Consider the following 23982-nt stretch of genomic DNA (forward strand, 5'->3'; position numbering starts at 1 on the left):
CTTGGGTGGTTTTACAAGAACAAATACATTATAATGCAAAGAAAATTTCCATTACTCAAATAAAGGAATGCATAATACGGTAGCGAGCCTTGCAAAAAAAGAGTGCTACATGTGTATTTATAACAAGAAAAGTGTCGGGGCAAAGAATGAAACAGTGCTCCATAGCTACAGGTAGGTTGCGAAGTGTAGAATCCACACTCCAGTGCACAAATACTTTTTCATGAAGCTGTGTTTTTACTGGTAAGGTGCAAGAAGCTCTCAGGAACTTCTTTACAATGCACACGTCATTCTCATCTGCTACAGCATTGCAACTGTCATGGTCTCCCAAAATACATACACAGATAACACCACTCTGAGTGTGTGTGGGGCCCAAAACCATGGATAAATTACTAAGCATTAAAGCTACACTTCTACCTTTCCAGTAAAAACACAACTTCCACACAGAGCTCTCAAGCTCACATGCACTTACAGAGCTACATACATAGTGAGTGCAGTCTAATACATTCAGGATTGTATACGTAAGCTCCATAAGTTTGCTAGAGTCAAGCTCAAATAAACAAAGAAGGTTGCAAGCCAGATGACCTTGCTCACACTGAAAGCCTGATTTGAGCCAGCGGGCTGAACTCAAGTAAATATGAGTGACTGTAATGAAGTGTTTATTTAATACACATGTCCAATGAGTGGATGACAAGGAAAATATACTACTAACCTAGCAGTCTAAAAAGTTCTCTTTACTTTATGCCACCATAAGGATAAAGGGAGCATGCCATTGCGCACATGTAGTCGTCCATCATACACATTGAAATCGGCGTGACGTAGCTTTTCTAAATATGCATTGGAAGCAACCTGCAAGCAAACAAGAAATATATATATATATATATATATATATATATAGGTTCTAGAGCCTCTATGACACGAAAGAGCCCCTGAAACTATTTTTGTTGCACCTAAAAACAACTTCACCAGTGAACAGCGCCCTCCTTTCCAAGTTTATTGGTTTCAGTAGCACATAACACAGGTTTCTGGTAATGAATATGTGGAGCTGCGGTGTGCCTGTTCATCTCGATTGCATCGCAGTGGGAATTTTGAAAAAAATTTTGTGAAAAGCTTTGTCACACGCACTGCTCACAGATGAAGTGCATGCGACAAAGTATGTGACGCCACACAATGTCAAGCTGCCACAAAATGCATGTCCATTCACCTTACATGCAGCAACTGAGAACCACAGCCTCTGAACAAAATTCAGCAGAACCCATTTCCTGATGACTGTAGAGAGTAATGCATTTAGCATTAAATCAATACAGCGACACAATGTATTACCACCATCGAAACTAGTTATGCATGAGTATTAGATGTGTACTGCAGCGGGACTCCTCTATTGCGTTTCCTTAAGAGCACTTGGTGCCATCTAGAAGTGTCAAACAAAAGAATGTGAAAAAAGATACGCACATGTGATCCCATACCTCCATAAGGTATCACACAATCTCAAAAAAGTAGGAAACTGACATAACATTGTGCGTGATCAGTGTGCCATCTTCAAAAGAACAGGAAAAGTATGCAATGCGAGACTAATCACCGAACACCGTATGCATGTCGAATGCTGTGTATGAAATACCGCTAAGTTGTAGATGCGTTTATATAGGGCAGACCAGCTAATGCTTCAATGACAGGGCAAGACAGCACAATAATGACATTTAAAAAGGATATAGAAGCCACTTGGCTGAACACTGCGAAATGTGTACATGTATACCAGTGCTTGCTAAAACAATTTTTTAAGCAAAAGAAAAACTAAGACAGAATGTGAAATAGTTGAAGTGTACTATATAAGAAAAACTGGTGATAAATGCGTCAGCTGTACTTCTCTGGCGCTGCATGAAAAATAAGTCTTATTTATTTCCAGATATCAGATCACGTGAATCGATAGAGTTGTGCAATCTGTTGTATGATAATGTGTGCCTGATGTGTAGTGCGTATAAAAGAGCCGGCCAATTGAAACAAACGCTAGTTGGAAGCTCAGCGCCCATCCTGTCGTTTGTGTACTTTTCGTCTTCATCCATATTGCTGTTTTAAGAATGCTGTCAAGATGAACTCGCACAAATCAAGGTGTTGTTGCAATCACAAGGCGTGACATATTAAAATCCATTACTAAATCAGTAAAAGATTTATGCACAGCTCTCAAACTTGGCCCTTATTAATCACAACTTGCTCCCATATGGAAACAATGCGATTGTACACAACCGTTAAAATCGTTTCAGGGTCCTTCTAATAACGACACATGTGAAATGAACAAGAAATTAGAGGAAAGGGTCCATCTTTACTAAACATGTTAGCTGCATCAATATGTAGCACAGGTTACCTAGTCTTGTAGACAATGGAATCTTTACATAATCCATCTGAATGTGCTAAGCAAGCCAAAAGTAGTGCCCCTGTATATACAGGAGCCACATACAGGAACGCTAGCTGAAAGTATATAAACTACACACCCTGTCTGGTTCCTAAAACATAAATAATGTGAATTCATAGTGTCGGTTTTTGTTTCAAAGTATTAAACCACACTGCACAGAGGCATTCCCGGGGTTGCCACATGCTTTGGGTGCTCATAAAGATATCAAGCACTGCACACTGCAATAGAACGCTTACTTACATAAGCAGAAAACACTTCTTGTAGTTTAGTAATATAAAGGTTTGCATTATCTGAAGGCTGCCACAAGCACAAGGCACTCCCAGTGAGCTCTGATTTAAAAGCGCCTCATTGCGGCACAAATTTCAAGTGCATATACACCAACACTGCTACTTTACTTTCTATTTAACACTTCAAATTACATATCGTATATGTGCTCAGTGCAACTTTACCATGTACTGCACTCTTCGAAAACTTTCGCTATATGTTATTAATGGCATACATTTACTAAATCTTCTACCCTTGCCGAAACCTAAGAGACATACAGATACTACACGAGATCTTTGCTAGGTGTGGATGTTAAGCTAGTCAACACAACAAGCCAATCCTGCCAGCAATCCTTTTTGCAGCGTGATGTCAGTCCTACTGCATTATTTTTAGTAAACTCTGTCTTTCTAAGCTATTACATTAAAAAGAATGTGCTCTTTGCCAACATGGATAAATGTGCACAATAATTTGACAACTGTGGGTAGATGACTATGCATTAACACAAGGCAAGCAGGTGCTCAGTGTTACAACTGATGTGCTCAAATTACAGGTATAATATACCAATAGGGTTGTTCCTTGTGACATCTCATTAAGGTACATGTTGCACTACTTGTTGGCTCTTGCTGTTTTATTATGTACCACGTGTGCACACAATAATGCTCTGTTTTGCTGTTATGAACATGATGCAACATTTGATCATGTAAAGAAAATTCTACGATGGTAACTTATTTATGCAGTAGCTTGTAGTTCATATAGTAGCTTTTTGAACAGCAAATTTTTCTTAATGTAGTACTGCCTTGATCAGTGCTGGGCAGTATAGAAGATACAAGTATCTTAGATACTATCTTAGATACTCTTTGGGTATCTTGTACCTGTATCATGATACGTCTGGCAAGACTTGTATCAGCATCCGTATTTCCGATACATGAAAGAATGTATTGTGTATCCTAAGATAACAAGATACTGGCTATTGGAAACATCACCATGCGAAACTATAAATGTTGGCTGAACTCCACTTCTCAATATGATACTGCTGCCACTAAGCCACCTGAATAAAACTAAAGGTAGCAACATTCTTCTATCTTTGTGCCAGAGCCCTCCAGACGGGACAGGCAATGAGGTCTGCGTGTCCATTTTGGTGGAGCATAGTCACGTGGTAGCACTCACGCCATCCAGACAAAAAGAAGCACGCAAACGTCTGCATGCGTCTGACCTTTTATTGTCTTGATATTTTGTTTTTAGTTGCATCAGTACCATGGCACTTGCCCATAGCCACTGTACTGTGCTACGTACACCAATGCGTGCGGTGTCTTTCGCGCAAATTCTGATGCCATTATAGTGTCGTTATCAATGTTTCTCTTGTGTGATGCTTTGTTACGAAGTCTGAAGAAATAAAAATGGGGTTGCCTTGTGGCTTTCACACATGAGCGATTTGAAGGATCTCATGCATGTAAGTTTTACTGTTGTGAACCAAAGTGTAGATGGTGCTGCTTCTGGAAGGCTTCTACATAAGGCAGCTATTTTTTTTTACTTGACTGTAGCTCGAAAGCAACAAAATTAATTTTTTGGGTGACGTTACATGATAATTCTGTGAAATATGAATGAGCTACAAAAGCTGCACATTCCGGGAGGGTGTAGCGCTTGTTTATACATTATGATCAGCAAGCAGAGCAGCGACTCCCATCAATTACAAAAGCGACAAGTAAAAACTACTGACTGAGTAGTGTATAAAGAGCTTTCACGTTAAACAGTTACAGCAACCCCAATCAATTGTTTTGGAGTGAAAATATTATACATTGAGCAAGAAAGACAAAAATTTTGAGATACTAGCAGACATTTCATTCAAATGAAACAAGGTTAGTCAGAGTTAAGAAATTCCCAAGCAAACATTTTTGTGCATATGCGTTTGCTGCTACATTATATAGATCTATAATAAGAAATTTGTGAATGTAACAAAGTATTTTAAGATATAAATGGAAAGTATTGTATTGGATACAATACTCGTGGTAGTATCTTGTATCTGTATCTCAAATACTTGTTGCCTGAGTATCTTGTATTGCATGTTGATACAATTGCAAAGTATCTTTGCCCAGCCCTGGTCTTGCTAGCCTGTAGAACAGCATGTATGCTTATCTGCAGTTACATTAGCACAAGCTACTAGTAGTATTTTGGAGCCATAACTGTCAATTACCAATGCAACTATTACTTCTCATCATCTTTAATAAGTTCAACAATTATTCTGACAGCATTTCATTCAGTTTTTCTTAGCAAGGGCTACAAGATATACTTTTCAATGGTATGTGTTCTCAAAACTTGACTAGGTAACATAACAGACCAATCATAAAATTATTGCCTACCTTCCCACTCAAATTTTATTTGTTGTAAATGCTCATCCACAACATGTTAGCTAATACTAGACTTATTCTGACAACATGGGCAACTTGCACTGCTTAAATACACAGACCTTGATCTGACGAGTATACTATTTAACTATGTTTTTGGCTTAAATTACACCCTCATTATAATAAAGTCTTACTGACGCTCTCCCATGGGGTTAATTATCGTGGTGACCAACTCTGACATGCATTCAATGATTTCTTTCTGAGTGTATCTCAAGTAAATCATAGGAAGAGAATGCTGTGTATTCTAGCTTCCCAGGGGCACACAGGAGACAACTTACCGCAGGAAGGTAGACTAGTCTTACATCCCTTGGTATGTCTTTCTTCAAACTGCGTGCCTGTAAGAGCACATAATGATGTTTAGTCTTGTTACTCAAGCAGCATAATTTTGCCTTCAGAAGCCACCCTTAGAGAAGCTACTTGTGTCAAGGCACTGCTGGTCATTACCACAGGGAAAGTGTGCATGCTGTGGGCAGTCGACATACGCGTGAGCTGTGTACACTCGCGAGCAAACATTTGGAAACCATAGCATCAGCAAAAAATCAAAATTTCTTTTAGTACAGCTCCACAATGTGGAATTGCTACAATACACTGCATTGGTCAAACATGCTCACACAGGCTGTACCAGTTGATTTCAGCTGGCATGACCAAGCTGGCATGACCAGGCTGCACAGAATAACAAAATTTTCACGGCCCCATTGGTCTTTAAATTTTTGCTCGATTGCACAATGTAACAAACTCTCACCAGTGATACAATGACACCTGGTTCTGAAAGGCAACTGCACATCATACACAGTGTGATAGGAATGTATGATAGGAATGGGCAGAAGTTCAATGCTGACTCTGAAATGGTGACGTGATTTTCTGAAGATCTCGTACACATGGTCTCGTTCAAGACCATACGTAGCATGCAAACCAGCCTCTTAAAAAATGCAAAAAATTGACTGCATCTCGGCATGCTTCATTCCAAATGGTCACTAGGAGCGGAAGTGTCATGATGCTATGTGAATTCACTGCATAGATATCGGTGGCAGCATCATAGCAATGCCATAGCAGCATAGTCTTGGTAATGTGCAGCAAACGGCCACATTTGCACACAGGCTACGATTAGTTTATGTTCCTGAGCACATGAGTAGACCTTTAAAACAAGATAAATTATTGTCCGTGTTTTACACAGGTGTTTTAAAGCAGATTCGTTCAGTAAAGGGACACTAAAGAGAAAGATTATTTCACATGTGAAAGTAAATTACCCTTGTACAATACCAAAAATGCCACTCTTACCGCAAGAAGACATTTGGTAAGCCATACAAGACACAAGATCGAAAGACAGGTGGCGATGCCGTATTGAAGTTCCCACATCAGCTGCCATGATGTCATCAATTTTCATGGCATCTGCTTGGGCCTAGTTAAATTTTCATCGGTAAAAATGAACTAAATTGTATTTTAAGAATGCCCAAGACTGAACTTAGGAGTGTGTTCAAAGGGGCTGGTTGGTTCATCAATGGAATAAGACGTAAACAGCACGACAAAGGACGAGCAAGTAAAGAGCACAGGACAGAGCGCTGACTAGTCCGTGCTCTGTCCTGTGCTCTTTAATCGCTCGTCCTGTGTTGCGCCGTTTCTGTTTTGTTCCAATGAATTAAGGAATTTTCAAAAACTTTTACCAGGCCACAACAGCTTATGTGAAAACATACTTTTAAATCCATGACATCACGCTGACACACCACCTCTGGAGCTGCATAGATCCACGCGTGTCATGGTGGTGTGTCAGGTGGTGCGTAGATGCATAGCACGTGCTGAGTCTGCACATACTAATGTCAATCATGGAAGCACTTACTGAATAATTTTGCTTTAATTAGTTAACTACAACAGTCACCCAAATACAACAACCCCATGACTTAATTCACAATAGCTGTAGCTAAATATCAGCAGCTAGGGCAGTACTAAATGTGCGGAATTTAAGATTCGTGACCAATCACAATAACGATGGCTGCCAATGCATTAGCTACAGCCACCGGGCAACAAGCTTACACCCACAGGCATGCCTAGACAATCTTTTTGAGAAATAGTTGTACAGAATGGAGCCCAACCAGAGTCTCAATATGCTTTTCGGTACAGACCCACTTTCTTTTCGTCTTGTTGCTTGCCTTCGGAATTTGAACCTGAACTTACTGCTTACTGTTTGGTAACGCATCATGATGGTGATGAACACTAAAAGAGAAAATGGAGCCTTTGAAAAGGGAATTAAAAAGTGAATATGTTGAACATATCGCTGGAATGACCTTAGGCCATATTTTCTTTTCCAACATGCACACAGTTTCAAATACCCACATCACTCTGATGCAGCGCTACAACTGCCTGCTTTAACTGGGTCTAGTTTCAACACAATGCACAGCTCCTCTAAAGTGCAAATGAAGAAGTGTGCAGCAAGCCATCAGAAAATAATCCATGAATGTATATGGGAATGTATGCAACAAGGTCAAACTCTAATCAATTTCCTTTAAGTATATTGCAAGAATAAAACTTGATTATATATGTGGTTTCCATTTCAATGTAAATTACTGGCAGATCATAGTCAAACCAAAAGTTCAAGAAATGCTGAAAACAGGACACTAAAAAAAATAATGAATACTGATAATTAAAATAAATAAATTAAATAACATAGCATCAATAAATGTAGAGTGTGTTGAGGAAACTAAAGGTTCAGAATTAGTGCCCATCAAATTTTGAAAAATAATAAATTCTAGGAACTCAGACAGTCAATACTCTGAATGTGTAAGCCTGTTTCTGCCATGCCTTGAAACTGGGTTGTTCACCATGTACCACTGTGTGAAATCATAAGAGAGCGTATAAAAATGATTGACTGCTTTTGTTAGTATATAGTCAGATAGTAATTAGAAAGACCTTAAAACCCTGTGTGTCTAAAGTGACTCCATTGTACATTCCCACAAGAAGCTTAAGTGCATACAGTAATGAGCAAAACTGCACTGTACCGTAGCTAAGTGTTGATGGGCTGTACAAGCAATGTCATATATCACTTCCTTTAGGTCTGCTTTTCCACGTGCAACTGCCTCTTGCGACACCTTGTGCTGCATAGAAAGGAAAAAGGAAAAAAATGTAAAATTCTTCCAAAAGGACATCAAATTTAAGGTACTAAGAGTAATTGGTCTCCAGCTTTCAAGCTCACATTGTTAACTGTGGCAATATACCCAAAGGATGGCTACTAATTCAAGCGAAACGCACAACATAAGCAAGCCAATCTACCATACAGCAAAATTAAAATGATACACAGAGCTCTTTTGAGATGACATCGTTACTTTTTTTCACAAAGCCCTGCAACACAGATTTAGAATGGATAGTTTCTACTAACGTTATGCAATTTACTGTATTTGCACAAATATAATGCAACATTTTTTCAAAATTTCTGGCCTTAGAATGCATTTGTTCTTGTTTTCTTTTTTTTATTTCTCTCTAGTGTTTCAAACTGCAGTGAGCTAAACCACTAGGCACCATTGTGCCTGCTGCCACTTTGCATCATGCAAAAGCAGCAAGCTGGGAGTTGCCACTGTGTAACTTACGCCATCTTTCTTCTCCTAATTCAAAACGCTGTTAGTGCTGTATTAATGTGGTTATGGCGTATTGTTCACAACCTTGAGCAAGACAATCAGCACAGTTACATGGGCGAGTCAAGCGAGCAGCCTTTGAAGATGTGAGGTGGATTCTCACGGAATCTTTGTAAGGCTTTGGAGTTCAAATGGGTCGCAGCCACTTCTGAAGTGCTGCCTGTCCAATAACCTTACAGGATGTCACAGAGGACGATGCCATTCTCACCGACAGTGACAAAGACGTCAGCACTTGTCCTTTCGCTTGATTTTGCGACAGCATCTTGCAGAAACAATGCATAAAGCCCTGTTGGCATCCACTTTTATGCACTGTTCTGTTTCTCTGCAGCATCACTTCCTGTTATTATCATAACATATATTATTTTTTCTTTTTCTGACAGACTGAACGTGCCCCCTCGCATTATATTTGTGGTCACATTTCTTACATACAGATACGGTAGTATGGAAGCAGGACATGCTTCACCTCTCTTGACAATGCCAAGAGTATCGGAGCAATATACTGAAAAATTTAATTGTGAGGTTGTACATGCCAGAACCATGGTCTGATTATGAGACACGACATAGTGGCAGGACTCCGAATTAATTTTGACAACCTGGCGTTCTTTAACGTGCACCCAGTGCATAGCACAGAGGCAAGCAAGGGAACAATTCTCAGCATTCACAGGCACCGGTGTGCCACGCTTCCAGTCTCAGAAGCCATGCGCGGACTTCTCGGCAGTGCCCCTAGGCAGTGCAGCCTGTGCAGAAAGAAGTGCAAGAAAGGAGCTTGGTTTCTGCATGATGCATTTCTCAGCATCTGTACGCACCAGCACGCCACACATTTTAGATGCCACGTGCAGGCTTCATGGTGGCAACGCTAGATGGCCACAAGTGTTCTTAGGGAAGCACGAAAGAGGAATCCCGCTACGGTACATGCCTCATGCATAACTCGTTTTGACGGTAGCAATACGTTGTGTCAACATATTGATTTAATGCTAAATGCATTAACACTGAGAGTCATCTTGAGATAGTTCTACCGAATTTCTTTTGCATTCCGCCGCCATCGAAATATGGCTGGGATTGAGCCTACATCTTAGAGTGGTATTCTGCACTCAAATCATAAACTGCTCAAGAAATTCATATCCTGCACAAAGGCAACTGCACGTGGTGGCTATTTTCATCAGCAGATGTCAAGTGGCACATTTGCAATGCACTATTCACAGTGATTGCTCAGTGTACACTTTGTATTTCACTCCTTTCTAATTATTGAATATACAAAAGCAGTGTCTCAGCTTTACAGCTTCTTCACTTTAACAAGCAAGCACAAGAAATAACAATAAAACATCAAATGGATTACAAATATTGTACCAGGAGTTCTGCCTACAACTTTACTTCAAGCCTATATGGCTTTTGCTTGGTTCATTGGGTGCTCCACCTTGCCTCATTTACACTTCTGCAAACTTCCCAACTAAAAGTGAAGCAGCATATTTCAGCACTGACTTACAAGTACTGGCGGATCCAGAAGGGGCCCTGGGGGCCCGGGCCCCCACCGAAACGCCAGCTGAGAGCAATGAGCCTTCTGGTACATAGACCATAATTTTACCGGGAAGATATAATGCCTTGGAGCTGTCTTTGAAGTACTCTTTATTGTATATCTCCTTTGGTTAGTAATAAGTCAGATTCAAACCTCCAGAATGTGCATCCGCGGAGGCAGTCTTACCTTGGCCATGAGCTCAGATGGAAGATATACACGACCTTTTGCAGCATTGAAAGGGATTCCTCTTATCAGATTTGTTAACCCCTGCAATTTCCCAATATGGCTGGCAACATGATCACATGCTACATCCTGCACACCTAAAAATAAAAATTCAGTAGCAATTTAGTGGCAAATGCGAGAAATGCATTAGCATTACATTGCACCTCTTTAAGATGCAATAAAAAATATATACTGAGTAAAAATAATTGCACAATATTGTAACACCTGCTTAGCCACCTGCAGGTAAATAAGTAAGAACATAAAACACATTACGCTTTTTCACATAAATCATAAATCAATGCAATAATGCACAGGCTTTAATCAATAAGCTTATTTGTCATTATTTTGGCAGAAGCTGACACCCAGTGAAATGCTGAACTGCTGAAAAGTTTCAACTGGCTGCCAATCGCCATGCTGTATGCTGCATTTGCATTAAAACTAAACTACTTGCTAAAGAATGCCCTCTTTTTTGTTTCATGTTTGTAATTAGACCAGGAAAGGACACCCAAGAAGTCTGTCAACTTACGACAAACCATGCTCAAGCTGTGGAAAATAACATGTTACAGCACCAAATCATCAAGCATAAGTAACTGATCATGCTGTGCCCGTCTTTATCCAGGTCTGCCATTGGAAGATTGCCGCTGACAGCAAAGGCATAAAAGATTTTTACACTAACAGTGGAAAATACAATAGGTTACTGTCGTGGCCTGTCATAGCTAGTTATAGCTAGTTCAGTCAGTTATTGTGGCTTCATTTCCGACAAAGATGGTCATATGACCTTATGATAACAAATGAATAATATGAGAAAACATTATCCAAGTCCAACACACATGTTGGAATCCATGAAGGGCAAAGCTTTAATGAAGTGGTTAATTAAATGCTAATTAATAATATGCAAAGCGTGCATTTGTCTTTACATTTATTGTATGCAATGCGTAATCTCATGCAATGTTTATGCTTATGCACTACATCGTCCATAGGTTATGCCAAAGTGCAAACAGCGAATCAGGTGGATGCACAATGTAGGACACCGATGCAACAAGGACGATGTCACAAGGACGAAGGCGATGTGTAATGTTTTTCAAAAGGCGAAAGTTGATGAGTGGTGTATGCACAGAGGCGCACAACACAAACACATCTACGGATTCTATCCCCCATGTACCACTGTGCATTTGCCTGGAGGATTGGACAAAAATGGATGCATCGCAGTTGCGCATAGCCAATAGCAAAATGAGGTAGCCCAAATATAAGAAAATCAAGGAAGCCATTAAATATCATGCACTATTCAATGAAGAAGTCTGCGTGCTTCAACAATACCTATAAGCCAACATCATGTTGTTACGGAAAGATGAAAGAAGAGAGAGGAAGTAGATCATGGGACGCTGGCTGCTGCGTGTTGTTGGTGGTCAGCCATTTTAACTACTCTGACTCATTTTGTATATATATTCTAAATACACTCTTTCTATACTCCCAACATCCCCGTAACATATTGGTGGAGGTGTTGGGTACCATGGCTGGAAACGGAGCTCCACAGTGGACATCGCATCACCGTCCGCACCCTGAATGACGGTGAGCACGCGGTATCAACGTCGTTGCCGCCTCCAACGTCACCGTCACCAGCTACGTCGCTGTTACCTTCAGTTGTCATTGTGCAACCCAAGGATTCTCGAATTTTCTGCGGGACCGATGGCGCCGACGTTGAAGAGTGGGTGGCATGTACGAATGCGAGTAGAATCAACAGATGGGACCCTACGCTTATGCTAGCTAACCTGTTGTTCTACCTAAGAGGCATGGCAAAGGTGTGGTACGAAAACAATGAAGAGGAGCTAACCAGCTGGGACCAATGAAAAGAGAAGTTGACAGAGTTGTTTGGCAGACCAGCCGGCCGTAAAATTGCCGTAAAGCAGGAACTGGCCTCCCATGCCCAATCCCCCACAGAGTCCTATGTCTCATACATCCAGGACGTGGTGGCACTTTGTCGTAAAGCCGATCACGACATGACAGAAGCTGAGAAGGTCAGGCACATGCTTAAGGGCATTGCTGATGATGCGTTTAATCTGCTCATGTGCAAAAGCTGCTCTACAGTTGATGCTATCATTAAAGAGTGCCGATAATTTGAGCAGGCGTCTTGCAACCATTCGCCACACTTCCCAATACTGCCACAACGTCGACGTGTGAAGATCAACCCGCGCAGCAGCATGCGTCGCCATCAGAGGACGTGGTGCGAATGGTTCGACGTGAACTGGATGCGATGGTGCCTGCAGCTTTCTGTTTGCGTAGCCCTGATGCTACCACTTTTTCAGTTCCCCTCGTACAAGCCATCGTTTGCCAGGAACTTCAATACATTGGTTTACATTCTGTATGCGCTATCGCCAATCCCAGAGCTAACGAACACCCTTCTACTATTTTCGCTCCACCCTAAGGCTTCTCTCCGCGTTATCGCAATCCAGCTTAGTGGAGAACTGCGGACAACCAGCCGATATGTTTCACCTGTCGCCGCATTGGTCATGTCGCCCGATACTGTCGCAACTCGTGGCCCTCAACACCTCGCACGCCGACCAACCTGAGCCGTTCTAATGGAAATAGCCGCAATGTTTCGCCCACCGCCGAGTCTAACGGCGCCGACAACTCTGCTAGGAACACGTGGTAATGTCACTCACCATCGCCGCGCGGACACCAGTCTCGTTCACCACAAACGTGTCGCCCATCTTCCCGTTCGCCGCAGCCACGTCGCCTTTCGTCCCCTGTGGCTTTAGGCCACACCTTTTCGGAAAAGTAGGAAATGCAGCATTCGGAGGTGGTGCTGCATTGCCTACTACTGCAGCAAATCCTCTGTCTGTGCCCACAAAGAGAAGTGTAATTGATGTTAAAATAGACGGCATACCTGTCCAAGCACTTGTCGACACTGGAGCCCACATATCTGTGATGTGTGCTAGCCTACGTAGGCGTTTAAAGAAGGTCCTCACCCCAGCAGCTGCCAGAGTGCTTCGTGTGGCCGACGGCGGCGTGTTGGTTGTCCTTGGAATGTGTACTGCGCATTTAAGTATAGCCGGCTGCCCTAGTTCTGTTCTCTTTGCTGTGATTGACAACTGCCCTCACAACATTATCCTTGGATTGGACTTTTTATCCCATCATTCCGCTCTCATCGACTGCGCAACTGGCGTTTTTCAGCCGGAAATGCCTCAATCATCGATGCTCCGAGCACCGCTCCACTGCACTTGTGTTCGCTTCATGATGTGCGTCTGTCACCTGAGGCAGTCACTTACGTCACTTTGACCGCACAGCCACAGATTCCTGACGGTGAATATGTCCTTCGCCCAATCATCGACGTGCTTTTGAACCGGAACCACGGAGCAAGAAACATTTAGGAGTGGAAACTCCGCTGTTTGCGGCGACCAGAAAAGGTCACAAGCCCGCGGAACCAGTATCGTGCTGGTGGCCTGGAAAGAAATTACCGCTGTTTCGGTTGCCAGGGCAACCGGTCGAGCATGTTGCTCCCGTTCGGCCGCGCGCGCCTGGTACGGAAGAAGTGGCCGGAGAGCGCGCCGGAGCCGCCTGCGCGCACGCTGCTTTTTTTTTTTCTTTGCGGCTTCTACGACGCGCCGCATGGCGCCGCTACTGCATACGGTACCGTCGGCGCATGCAACAATTGTGACCTTATCTGGTCGCCCGCGCTCGCTCGCGCTGACGGGAGTTTCACCTCCTAAATGTCTTACTCTGTGACCGGAACGTTGCTCTTCCGCATACGCTGGTGACGATTACTAATAACAGCGTCGTTCTTCCGCTTCTGAATTTCAGCCTGTGCCCTCAAGTGCTTCCAGCCGGCATGTTCTTGGCCAGCGTTTCTAATACTTCCGAATTTGACATTGAAAGTCTGGATGCCGAGAGTGGTTTCTTAGCGCCAATTGTAGCTCACAGCTCTGGTCCTACAACGGATGACTTCACGAAGATGATTGCACCTGACCTCACCTCTGCACAGGCCACGGACATACGTCTCCTCCTCGAATTGTAGCGTGACATCTTTGATTTCAGCAACAGGCCTTTAGGACAAACATCTGTTGTTCACCACCGTATCAACACTGGAGACACGAATTTTATTCGTCGGCGTCCCTATTGTGTATCACATGCTGAACATAGAGTCATCCAATCAGAAGTGGACAAAATGCTCTGCAAAGGGGTCATCGAACCATCAGCCAGCCCTTGGGCTTCGCCTGTCGTCCTCGTGAAAAAAAAAAAAGATGGTACACCTGGCGTTTTTACATAGTTTATCGCCATTTAAACAAGATCACCCGAAGAAACATCTACCCACTACCATGCATCGATGACGCCTTGGACTGCTTGCACGGAGCTAAATACTTCCCATCCATCAATCTTCGATCCGGCTACTCGCAGATTTCAGTTGATGAAATGGACCGTGAGAACACGGCCTTCATCATGCCGGATGGCTTATATCAGTTCAAAGTCGTGCCCTTTGGCCTATGCAACGTTCCTGCAACATTTGAACGTATGATGGACTCTCTTCTGCGAGGCTACAAATGGACCACCTGTCTCTGTTACCTTGATGAACTTATTGTTTTTTCTCCCATGTTTGGCAGCCACCTTACCCCACTCGCTGCCATTCTTGCAGTCTTCCAAAAAGCCGGCCTCAAACTGAACTCCACGAAGTGTTAATTTGGGTGCAACGAGGTGTCTCGTGTAGGGACACCTCGTTGACGCATCCGGTGTCCAACCAGATCCAGAAAAAGTTCGCGCTGTACGCAGTTTCCTGGTGCCACATTCTGCTTCTGACATGCGCTGCTTCATTGGCCTGTGTTCTTACTTGTGCCATTTCATCAAAAACTTCGTCAACGCTGCTCGGCCCTTGACAGATCTTATAAAGAACACGCCGTTCTCATGGGGCCCTGAGCAAGCTCACACATTCGCCGCTCTCATTAGATTTCTGACCACCCCTCTCATACTTGCCCACTTTGATCCATCTGAACCAACCGAAGTCCCCACTGACACAAGCAACCATGGCATCGGCGCTGTTCCCGTTCAACAGCAGAATGGTACTGAGTGCATGATAGCTTACGCCAGCCGCCTGCTGTCACCTGCCGAGAGAAATTACTGCATCACCGAGCAGTGGTACTTGGCTTTAGTTTGGGCTGTCGCCAAGTTCCGGCCATATTTGTACAGCCGCACGTTTTCGGTCATTACAGACCAGCACACACTCTGCTGGCTGTCTTCCCTCCGGGACCTGACAGGACTGCTTGGTCACCGGGCTTTGTGGCTCCAGGAATTTTTGTTTGTTGTGAATTATAAGACTGGATGCCTCAACAAGGATGCTGACTGCCTCTCTCGTAACCCCGTGGATCCCCCTGATCCTGCTGTGCAGGATCCGGTGACCTGCGTGATGGCTTTTACTGACATAACCGACATGCATGCTGAACAACAACGCGACGAATCCTTACAGTCCATCATTGCTGGAGTGCAATCTGGCAGCACTGACGGCACATGGCGCATATTTGTGCTGCACGACGGCATCGTCTACCGCCGCAATATCAACCCTGACGGCCCTGAGTTGCTCTTTGTCCTTCCTCGTCGTCTGCGATCCGTCGCTCTCGAACAACTTCACGATGCACCGAAGGTGACACACCTTGCAGTTTTGCGCACATACGACCGCGTGCGACGCCAGTTCTTCTGGCCGGGTCTCTACTGCTCTGCGCGTCGTTATGTCGCAACTTGCGAAATGTGTCAGCACCGGAAGATATAGCCACAATATGGTCGAATGCCTCTATAACAAGGTGCTTGGGGCTTTAGAAATAATTCGTTATACAACTCATTTTGTTGTAAAGGTCACGCATTGCACAGCTCACAATAGAACCGGGACAGAATTATACCTTCATTACACTGGTCATTTCAGTGTAAAAGCATTCGTGGTGGAGGCCATTAACTGTATGTACAGCTTTTATGCTGTGATTAATGTTTTATTACACAGAACAAAAGTGCACTCAATGGCACCCCTTTGCCAGTAAAAATTCCATTTTTATGTAAGCAGGAGCATTAAGCAAGATACCAAGCCAGCAGTCACACAAAACGGTGGGGGGAGTCGGCAAAGAAAGGTTCGCTTTAATAAACATGGTGGCACACAGGATTAAAACCTGGAGAGTGTAGAAGGAAAACCACTGTTGACCACTCAGCCATGGTACATTCATGATGTGTATTGCACACAGTAGGTCTTTATGTATTGTATAACACAAGCTGGTCACTATGCCTGAAGTATTAGACCACCGGTTTCAATCTGCCAGCAGAAAGCTGCTAAAAGATTGTGTTCCTAAAAACTACTATGGCGTGGCTTTTCTAAAGAATCAAGCAGAATGGAGAAAAATTTTAATGAAGTGCAGAACTGTGACTGTGGACACTCGTGTGGCAGTTCAAAGAACATTGAGAATCTTTAATGCCTGATGATGCAGCCTGCAGTGTGTGCACTGCAAGCTGATGATCATTTTAGCATGCTTTAGCAGTCAAGTGTCATGAGAAATCGGGCATAATGACAGTGCTGAAAGAAAACAAATGTGAAAATGCACACATTGGTTTTAGCAATGCATTTGAAGATTATGCCCACAAATACTGAAACATTTTAAATGCAAATTAACACACATCACTGTAGTAAACTCAGCCATATTATCACTGCAGCCACTGATTAGAAAAAATATATACTGTACACGGTTTGGCAGGCTCTGACCATTTGTCAAAACTTCTTTGAACTCTGCAACCTCATAAACAGAACTTAATGGCAAGCATATATTAAAATGAATGACAGCTAACCTCTAAAAAAAAATTATAAGTACTGTACTTGTTTTAGCATTTGCGGGGCACTCAACTAGAGAAGAGTAACTTACATTCACAGATTCAATGAAATTTTGCATTTGATATGAAAAACATTGGATATGGGAGGAGTAACCATCTTGGTCCCTGAATTCCTTCCAACAACACAGAACGCTTTTACGTTTCCTCAGTCTAGGAGAACTAGCACCACGTCCTCCACTGCCATCATGCCTTATGGCTAGGGGCGTGTGGATATCAAAATGTTCAAATACGAATCAAATACAAATACTTAGTTTAGAATACTGAATAATGATATGCACATGCATTTATTAGCAAGTTGGGTTAATTTGTTAAGTTGGAACATTGAAATTGCATGTCAATGTTAAAAACTAGACTAGTAAGCGGTTATAATAAAACATTGTTTACTTGGCTCATGTTATCTTGGAAAATTTAGTAATTCCCACTAGCTGTCCTCGCCAGCCTGTGCCTTATTATACCGCACCAAATGCCCGTAAACTCGGAGGCATCTGGCCCTGTGCCTGTTGTCACTCATCGCACATACTTTCAAGCAATAAGCTCAGAATTAGCGGTGGCACTGCAAAAAAAAAAAAAAAAAAAAAACAAGAAAGAAAATTATGCAGATCCCACGCACTGTGGGAATTGATGTGCAAAGCTTTCCGTGCTGGATGCTTTGATTGACGATAATTAGTGGTGATGTTGGCAGTTAAAACTTAATTTCTTCAATGTTTAGGCTAACACAAGAGTGGTGAGTTGATGTTAAACGTTATCCTGTGTGCAACACTGCTGTTTGTATGCATAGTACACAGAGCACACAGGGAGAGGTGTTTGCTTGAGGCGTTGTTGTGCACCATATTTTATAACCTCTGAGAGGGTTGAGCGTTGTCATTGCCTCACAAGGCACATTGGATTGTGGCAGAAGCATTAAACTTGAATTGGATTATGTGGCTCTACGTGCCAAAACCACACTCCGATTATGAGGCACGCCGTAGTGGCAGACTCTGGATTAATTTTGAAACCGTGATATCCTATAATGTGTCCCAAAATCTAAGTGCACGTGCGTTTTCTATTTCACCCCCGTCGAAATGCGGCTGCCGCGATTTGGATCAAATCCGCGACCTCTAGCGATGCCATAGCCGCAAAGCTAATGTGGCGGGCACAGAAGTGTTGATTTGATGGTCGACCGCTTCAGTAGTGTCTCCTGGACCCTGCGGTGTGCTTTAACTAATGCGGCTCTGCTTCCGCGCGCCCTGCGTAAGCTGCCCGCTTGACACATTTGCATGGCATTTATTTTTCATAAATAGCAGCAACGTACTGTGCCGTACCTTGAACTTAAGCTTATCCTGTGTCCCCGCAACCACTGTCGTATAGTAGTGGAGTTTCCTTGCCTTCTCACGTCACCTCCCCCCTCTCTTGTATGGGAACTGCCTCTTCTCTTTCTCCTCATCACCTCTCTACAGTTCTATCTGCCTCCCCTCTGGCCTCCCAGCTTAGTAGAAAGGGAAGCGCTGCAGTTTCTGCAATGCTTCTGAGGGGAGTCGCGGATAATTACAGCTGTCAAGCGGCTAATGTGGTTACTGTGAGGGAGCTCCAAAGGGTATTATTCACATTCGACACGGTGGGGTGAAAACTAGTTTCTCCAGTTGCCTTTCCTCTCTTACTCATGCCTGTCATCTACATGCATCTGTGCACGACAGCAGCAGCAGCAGCAGTGGGAAAGTCAAAGGAAAAAGAAAGTGCACACTCGCTGGCTGCAAACCCGTGCTCCTTGCTACTGAGAGGCCGACTTTCCTGCAATATTTAGACGTTTGGAGGCTAAGTGTGCTTTGAAGGTAAAATTTCACTAGCAGCACGAAATTGTCACAAAATTCAGCACAAGATCGTCTCAATATTCTTCGATTGGATAGAAACAAATGCTAAGAACCGTGTTTTCCTCCGCACAGCCAGCCATATATTCAAGGTGATTCGAATATTAGTATAGAACCGAATATTCGAACATTTTCGAATATCTATTTTTCGAATCGAATACAAATATTAAAAAATATAATATTCATTAATATTCGAACTTTTGAAATATTCGCACACCCCTACTTATGGCAGAATGTTAAAGAGATGAACGCAAAGCAATAAAGAGACACTAAGACCCCCAAAACAAAGCATGCATGCACATTCATTATGATATCACTATGAGGACAAAGCATAGATGAAATTTTAAGCCACCACGCACACACTGTAGGTGCGATTACAAATAAGCTAACCACAAGTTGATTGGTGGAGCTTTCTGCCCCATAGCTTCGTAGCGGACACCATACTGGAGGCCTCTGGACTAATTCTGGCCACCTAAACTTTAAGTACACAGGCATTTTTGGATTCTGCCCTCATTGGAATGCGGCTGCTGCAGCTAGGAATCAAACCTGCTACCTGTTATACCTGTTAAACGTGTTATACAGGTGCAACTAACAAGGGCACGATGCACGCTTTCCCAAAATAATTTACCTTACTCCCACCTGAACTTCATCTCCTAACGTAATGATAGCTATAACACTGTCCCCTCATTGGTGTTTTTGTAAAGTATTTAAAAATAAATAAAACAGGTAGGCTTAAAATAAAATTCAGGTTGGTACATTGCAATTTCTAAGTAGTTTACAGGGTAACTAATGGAGAGTGCAGGCTCAGCAGCCAAAGAGCATGAGAGGTGGCGACGTGACACCACTTCAGAATTTCCGTAGTTCCCTGTGACATTAGATTGTGGAATCACTCGACCGAGGCTTCTTATTGACCCTTTAACCTTCCACATTCTGTACTGAAAAAATATGCTAATTTTGAACTTTCTCTTCACTATGCCAACTTGTTTGCATGCATTAGGTCCCTGTACGGGAAAATATACACAACCAGTCGCACACACTCAGTAAGGGACGCACTCTTGTAAGAGTCGCACGCCCTACTAAGCATCCCAAAATATATGTTAAATAAATTGAAAAAATATGTTCGAAGATACTGCATGTGGCGTGCAATGTCTGCGGACATTATTGTGCAAGGCTTTAAAGTCATGTGCATATATCTATATCTATAAAGCCATGGATGGCACATGGGAGGACTGCATTCACGAGTGTACTGACCAACTGAGACTGAGCAAAGGCAACAGTGACAGTGGTGACGACTAGACAGGCACTAGGTGCGTGGCATGCATGAACAAATGAATGCATTATGAAAAGAACAGCGTTCAATTTTAGGGTACAAAGGGATCACAGGGATCCCATGCGGCCGGAAAAATTGGACTGAAATGACCCACCCCCTTGTAAACGCCGCACCTCATCAAGATCGCCAAAAGCAAAAAAAAATTCGGCCCTTACACAAGTGTATACGATATTGCCTTACTAGAAAAATTTGTTTTAATGGTATTACTCATTACGGTGGCTCTGTGGCTACGGCATTCTGCTACTGAGTATGGCAACGCGGGTTTGGTTCACATGGCCATGTTAACTACACACTATGGGACAGGCTGCAAGAACATTCATGCACCGTGCGTTGGGTACATGTTAAAAGGCCCCAGGCCCAATAACAGCAGCACAGGCAGCAGAATACCATAGCCACTGAGCCACCACTCATCACAGGTATTCTTCTTGACTTGTATATTTATATGCAACACAACAAATATTGGTTTAGACTTAGAAAATTAATAGCTAGGGAAAAAAATGGTACAGCGCATATAAATATTCCAGCAGTGTTGAAGGGACTGACAAATGACTAAAACATGTCATAAGATTATGGTGGAAAGTAAAACAATGTGTTTTATATTGCTAGCATCAAACAGGATGTTAGATATTAAGGAAAATTATAATTTTAAATTGGCATAGAAGGTCGTGTAAAGCTGCATGCCACGACACATTACTGCAAAGTTTGGATACTAATGTTGACGAATTGTTGCGTGTAAGTTAGCTGTTAAGTGCACAATGCTTTTTGTATAAGAAAGCATTCACTATATCTTATATACATTTTTGCTTTTTTTAATGCATAACATGAAGTTTACAAGCAGCACTGCATTCACAATGAATGGAATGGCAGCACAGTGACCAGAACTGAAAAGCCACAGAAAACATTTTGTGTGGAATATTATTTCTAAAAATGATAACTTGAACTATATGAACAGGTTGTATGATGTTCACTAGGGCACAATAAATCACTTGTCATGCCACTGTCATTGCCGTGCAGTCAAGCTGCAATTGTCACACATTCACTCACATCAGACACACTGTGGACATGGACATGTAGCAGCATCTAGTATCACTACGTGGAACACATAATGATGCTAAATAGCAAGCTACCTGCAAGATGCTTGACATAACAATGATTCCCACAGTGTGTGGGATCTGCCATAATTTTTCTGCAGCAAAATTGCGTTACTCACTTCAGTACATGCAATGTTTTGAGCAGTAAACAGTGTATCTTGTTTGCCTGCGAATGAAACAAGCTGTGGCTCTCGAAAGGCACCTGATGTTGCAAGTTCGTGCATGAATGCAAGCATCGAGGGAAGAAAAGTGAAAGGCTTCCATTAAGTATATTTACAAACCTAAAACCATGCAAATATTGGATTTATCCTAAAGCACAGACAGACACTTGAAGTTTTCTTAAAAAGAAATAAGAACACAAGGACACTCACCCATGGCTTGCAGGATAAAATACAGCGTGGATGACACACTTTTTTCAGCATATTCTTCAAGCTCATTAACAGTGCTATGTGGCTTATCACTAAGGATACTTTCCTGAAAAACAGAAAAGCAGTGCTCACATAATTGCAACATTATATGCTTCCCAGGCACATCAAACCAGCACAGGGTAGAGTCAATCATCCAGTCAGGAAAAATAGATATTTCTGATATACAATGAGACACAACCAGTACACCTGTTTCCTACTGGTTCCAATGACATGTAACAAGTGTGCGAAGTATTTGAGAATGCAGTTTTGGATTGCCACAAAAATTAGCACTTCTGGCAAATCGCACTGGGTGCTTTCCTTCGCTTTCATCAACCCCTCTGTCACTTATATGGCTGACTTGTTTCTTGGTAGTAGGTACCATTTTCTGACACATGATATAAAAATGCATGCAGTTTTATTTGCCATCCACAGGGACTTGGAGATCACCTTTTTGAATATGACACAGCCCTTTGTTTTGGAGGTCAGAATAGAGCTCATGGCTTCGAACAGTAACATGTCATGTGTGACAAAAAGAAGCACAGCCAGTGGTCAGATGCCTTCTAGACGGTCGAGTATGTCTAGCAGGTGCAGGCCATTGTGAGCAATGGAGAGCCAATGATAGCCATTGCCAAGCCACTCCAGGTGGCAGTCAACAGTCAGGCTTTCTATGCACATAATCATTAGGAAGGAGTCCTATGTGATGACAGATAAACTTGCAACCTTAGATATGACCAGCGGGACCCAATAGTGGCTATTTGTGAAATTCTATATCACATCCATGATGACCTTCCAGTTAACAGATGTAAACCTGCAAGACAACTGTGTCTGAAGTGTCACTGAGAGGCAGACTAACATGACCTACTAACAAGACCATAGAGCTGCCCCACGCAATACGAAATACTCGCTGAAAGTTGCACTACTATGGAAGACGTGTTCAACATTAACATGCATCTTCTGATACGCGAGCATGCCACCGTTTCCGATGCAACATTCAGTCAATTATTGAGGCTGAAGGTGGTTTTACTGAACAGTTCTAAAAAACTGCAGTGAAACACGTCCACAAAATTTATTTCAAGTACATCTAATATTGCCTGAAATAGTTTCTTTTTCGGAAATCGTCATTTTATTTTCAAATACCTCGCGTGCACAGTGTATATGTAAATTCTGACAATGTATCCGATGGCTCGTATAAAGCAAACTTAAGTTTCACGAGTGTTGTGCGTATAGCAGCTTAGTTTTCGTTGTAATCAACACGGGGTTATAGCAGATTAGATATGCTACGCACCCTTGATTCAATCATTCTGCTGATCCAATGTCGTGACAGCTGTTTTGACTGAATCATCATGCTCAGCTCCTGCGCAACTGGATGTTCGGGAGGGTTTCCCTGTAAATTTAAATACAATGTCCAGTTCAAGCCACAAAACTCGCAAGAGGAGGTGCCACCTTGTAAACCCTTTCGACAGCATCTTTCCAAAAACGGATCCTCATCAAACCTATGTCGGCTCTTGAAACAATGTCTCTAATCTGCGTACAGAAAGGAGTGAAACAGCTGAAGGTTAGGGAGCATATTCCAGTAAACAAACACTTCTGCAACAAGCCAACATGTAATGCGACACGATCACCTGAGCGAGCTCAACGTTGAACGCCCGGATAGCGAAGGCACTCCTTCGCAGGCCAGCCGGCAAAAGAAGAGAGCAGAGATAATTCTCATAGTCGTACTGCCTGTAATATAATGCTCACATTTAATGTTCCACGAAAAGCAGGCCAAAATGCATTGCTACCGATACCTACTTCACCTGATCCATACAGTAAGCAGCCGGAGATGTCCCTCGCTCCGCTATAGACGACTTGAATAGTTTGGACATTGGTGTGCACTTCACACGTGACCTATAATAAATACATTTATCTTGTAAGCTCCCATATTGAGCTGTGGTTCTTAAACTGTTCCGAAACATACTGCTTAAATGTTCAATGCAACTGCCATAAAATGTGCAGGACCCTGAGCTGTTCTGCTGGAAAAGCTGGCGCCACCGTCG

General features: G+C 42.7%; 1 protein-coding gene across 3 annotated transcripts; it reads right to left on the reverse strand.

Annotated features, from left to right (window-relative positions):
* Positions 1 to 639: 639 nt before the first annotated feature.
* On the reverse strand, positions 640 to 23982 carry sicily (NADH dehydrogenase (ubiquinone) complex I, assembly factor 6 homolog sicily). 3 transcript variants are annotated; one of them, XM_055062665.2, is made up of 10 exons: positions 23904 to 23971; positions 23738 to 23833; positions 23569 to 23668; positions 23390 to 23470; positions 23232 to 23330; positions 21911 to 22013; positions 10390 to 10523; positions 8061 to 8156; positions 5349 to 5405; positions 640 to 846 (listed from the first exon to the last, which is right to left on the reverse strand). In XM_055062665.2, exons 2-10 carry the CDS (start codon positions 23809 to 23811, stop codon positions 718 to 720), a joined length of 873 nt encoding a protein of 290 aa, XP_054918640.2. In that variant the 5' UTR covers positions 23812 to 23833; positions 23904 to 23971; the 3' UTR covers positions 640 to 717. The 3 variants fall into 3 exon arrangements, 2 of the variants coding, with proteins under 2 accessions (XP_054918640.2, XP_050051301.2); XM_050195344.3 differs by having other exon boundaries at positions 23738 to 23979; XR_008608958.2 differs by lacking the exon at positions 640 to 846 and adding an exon at positions 7188 to 7278 and having other exon boundaries at positions 23738 to 23982.

This window comes from Dermacentor andersoni, chromosome 1 (genome assembly GCF_023375885.2).
Source record: "Dermacentor andersoni chromosome 1, qqDerAnde1_hic_scaffold, whole genome shotgun sequence".
Lineage (NCBI taxonomy): Eukaryota > Metazoa > Arthropoda > Arachnida > Ixodida > Ixodidae > Dermacentor > Dermacentor andersoni.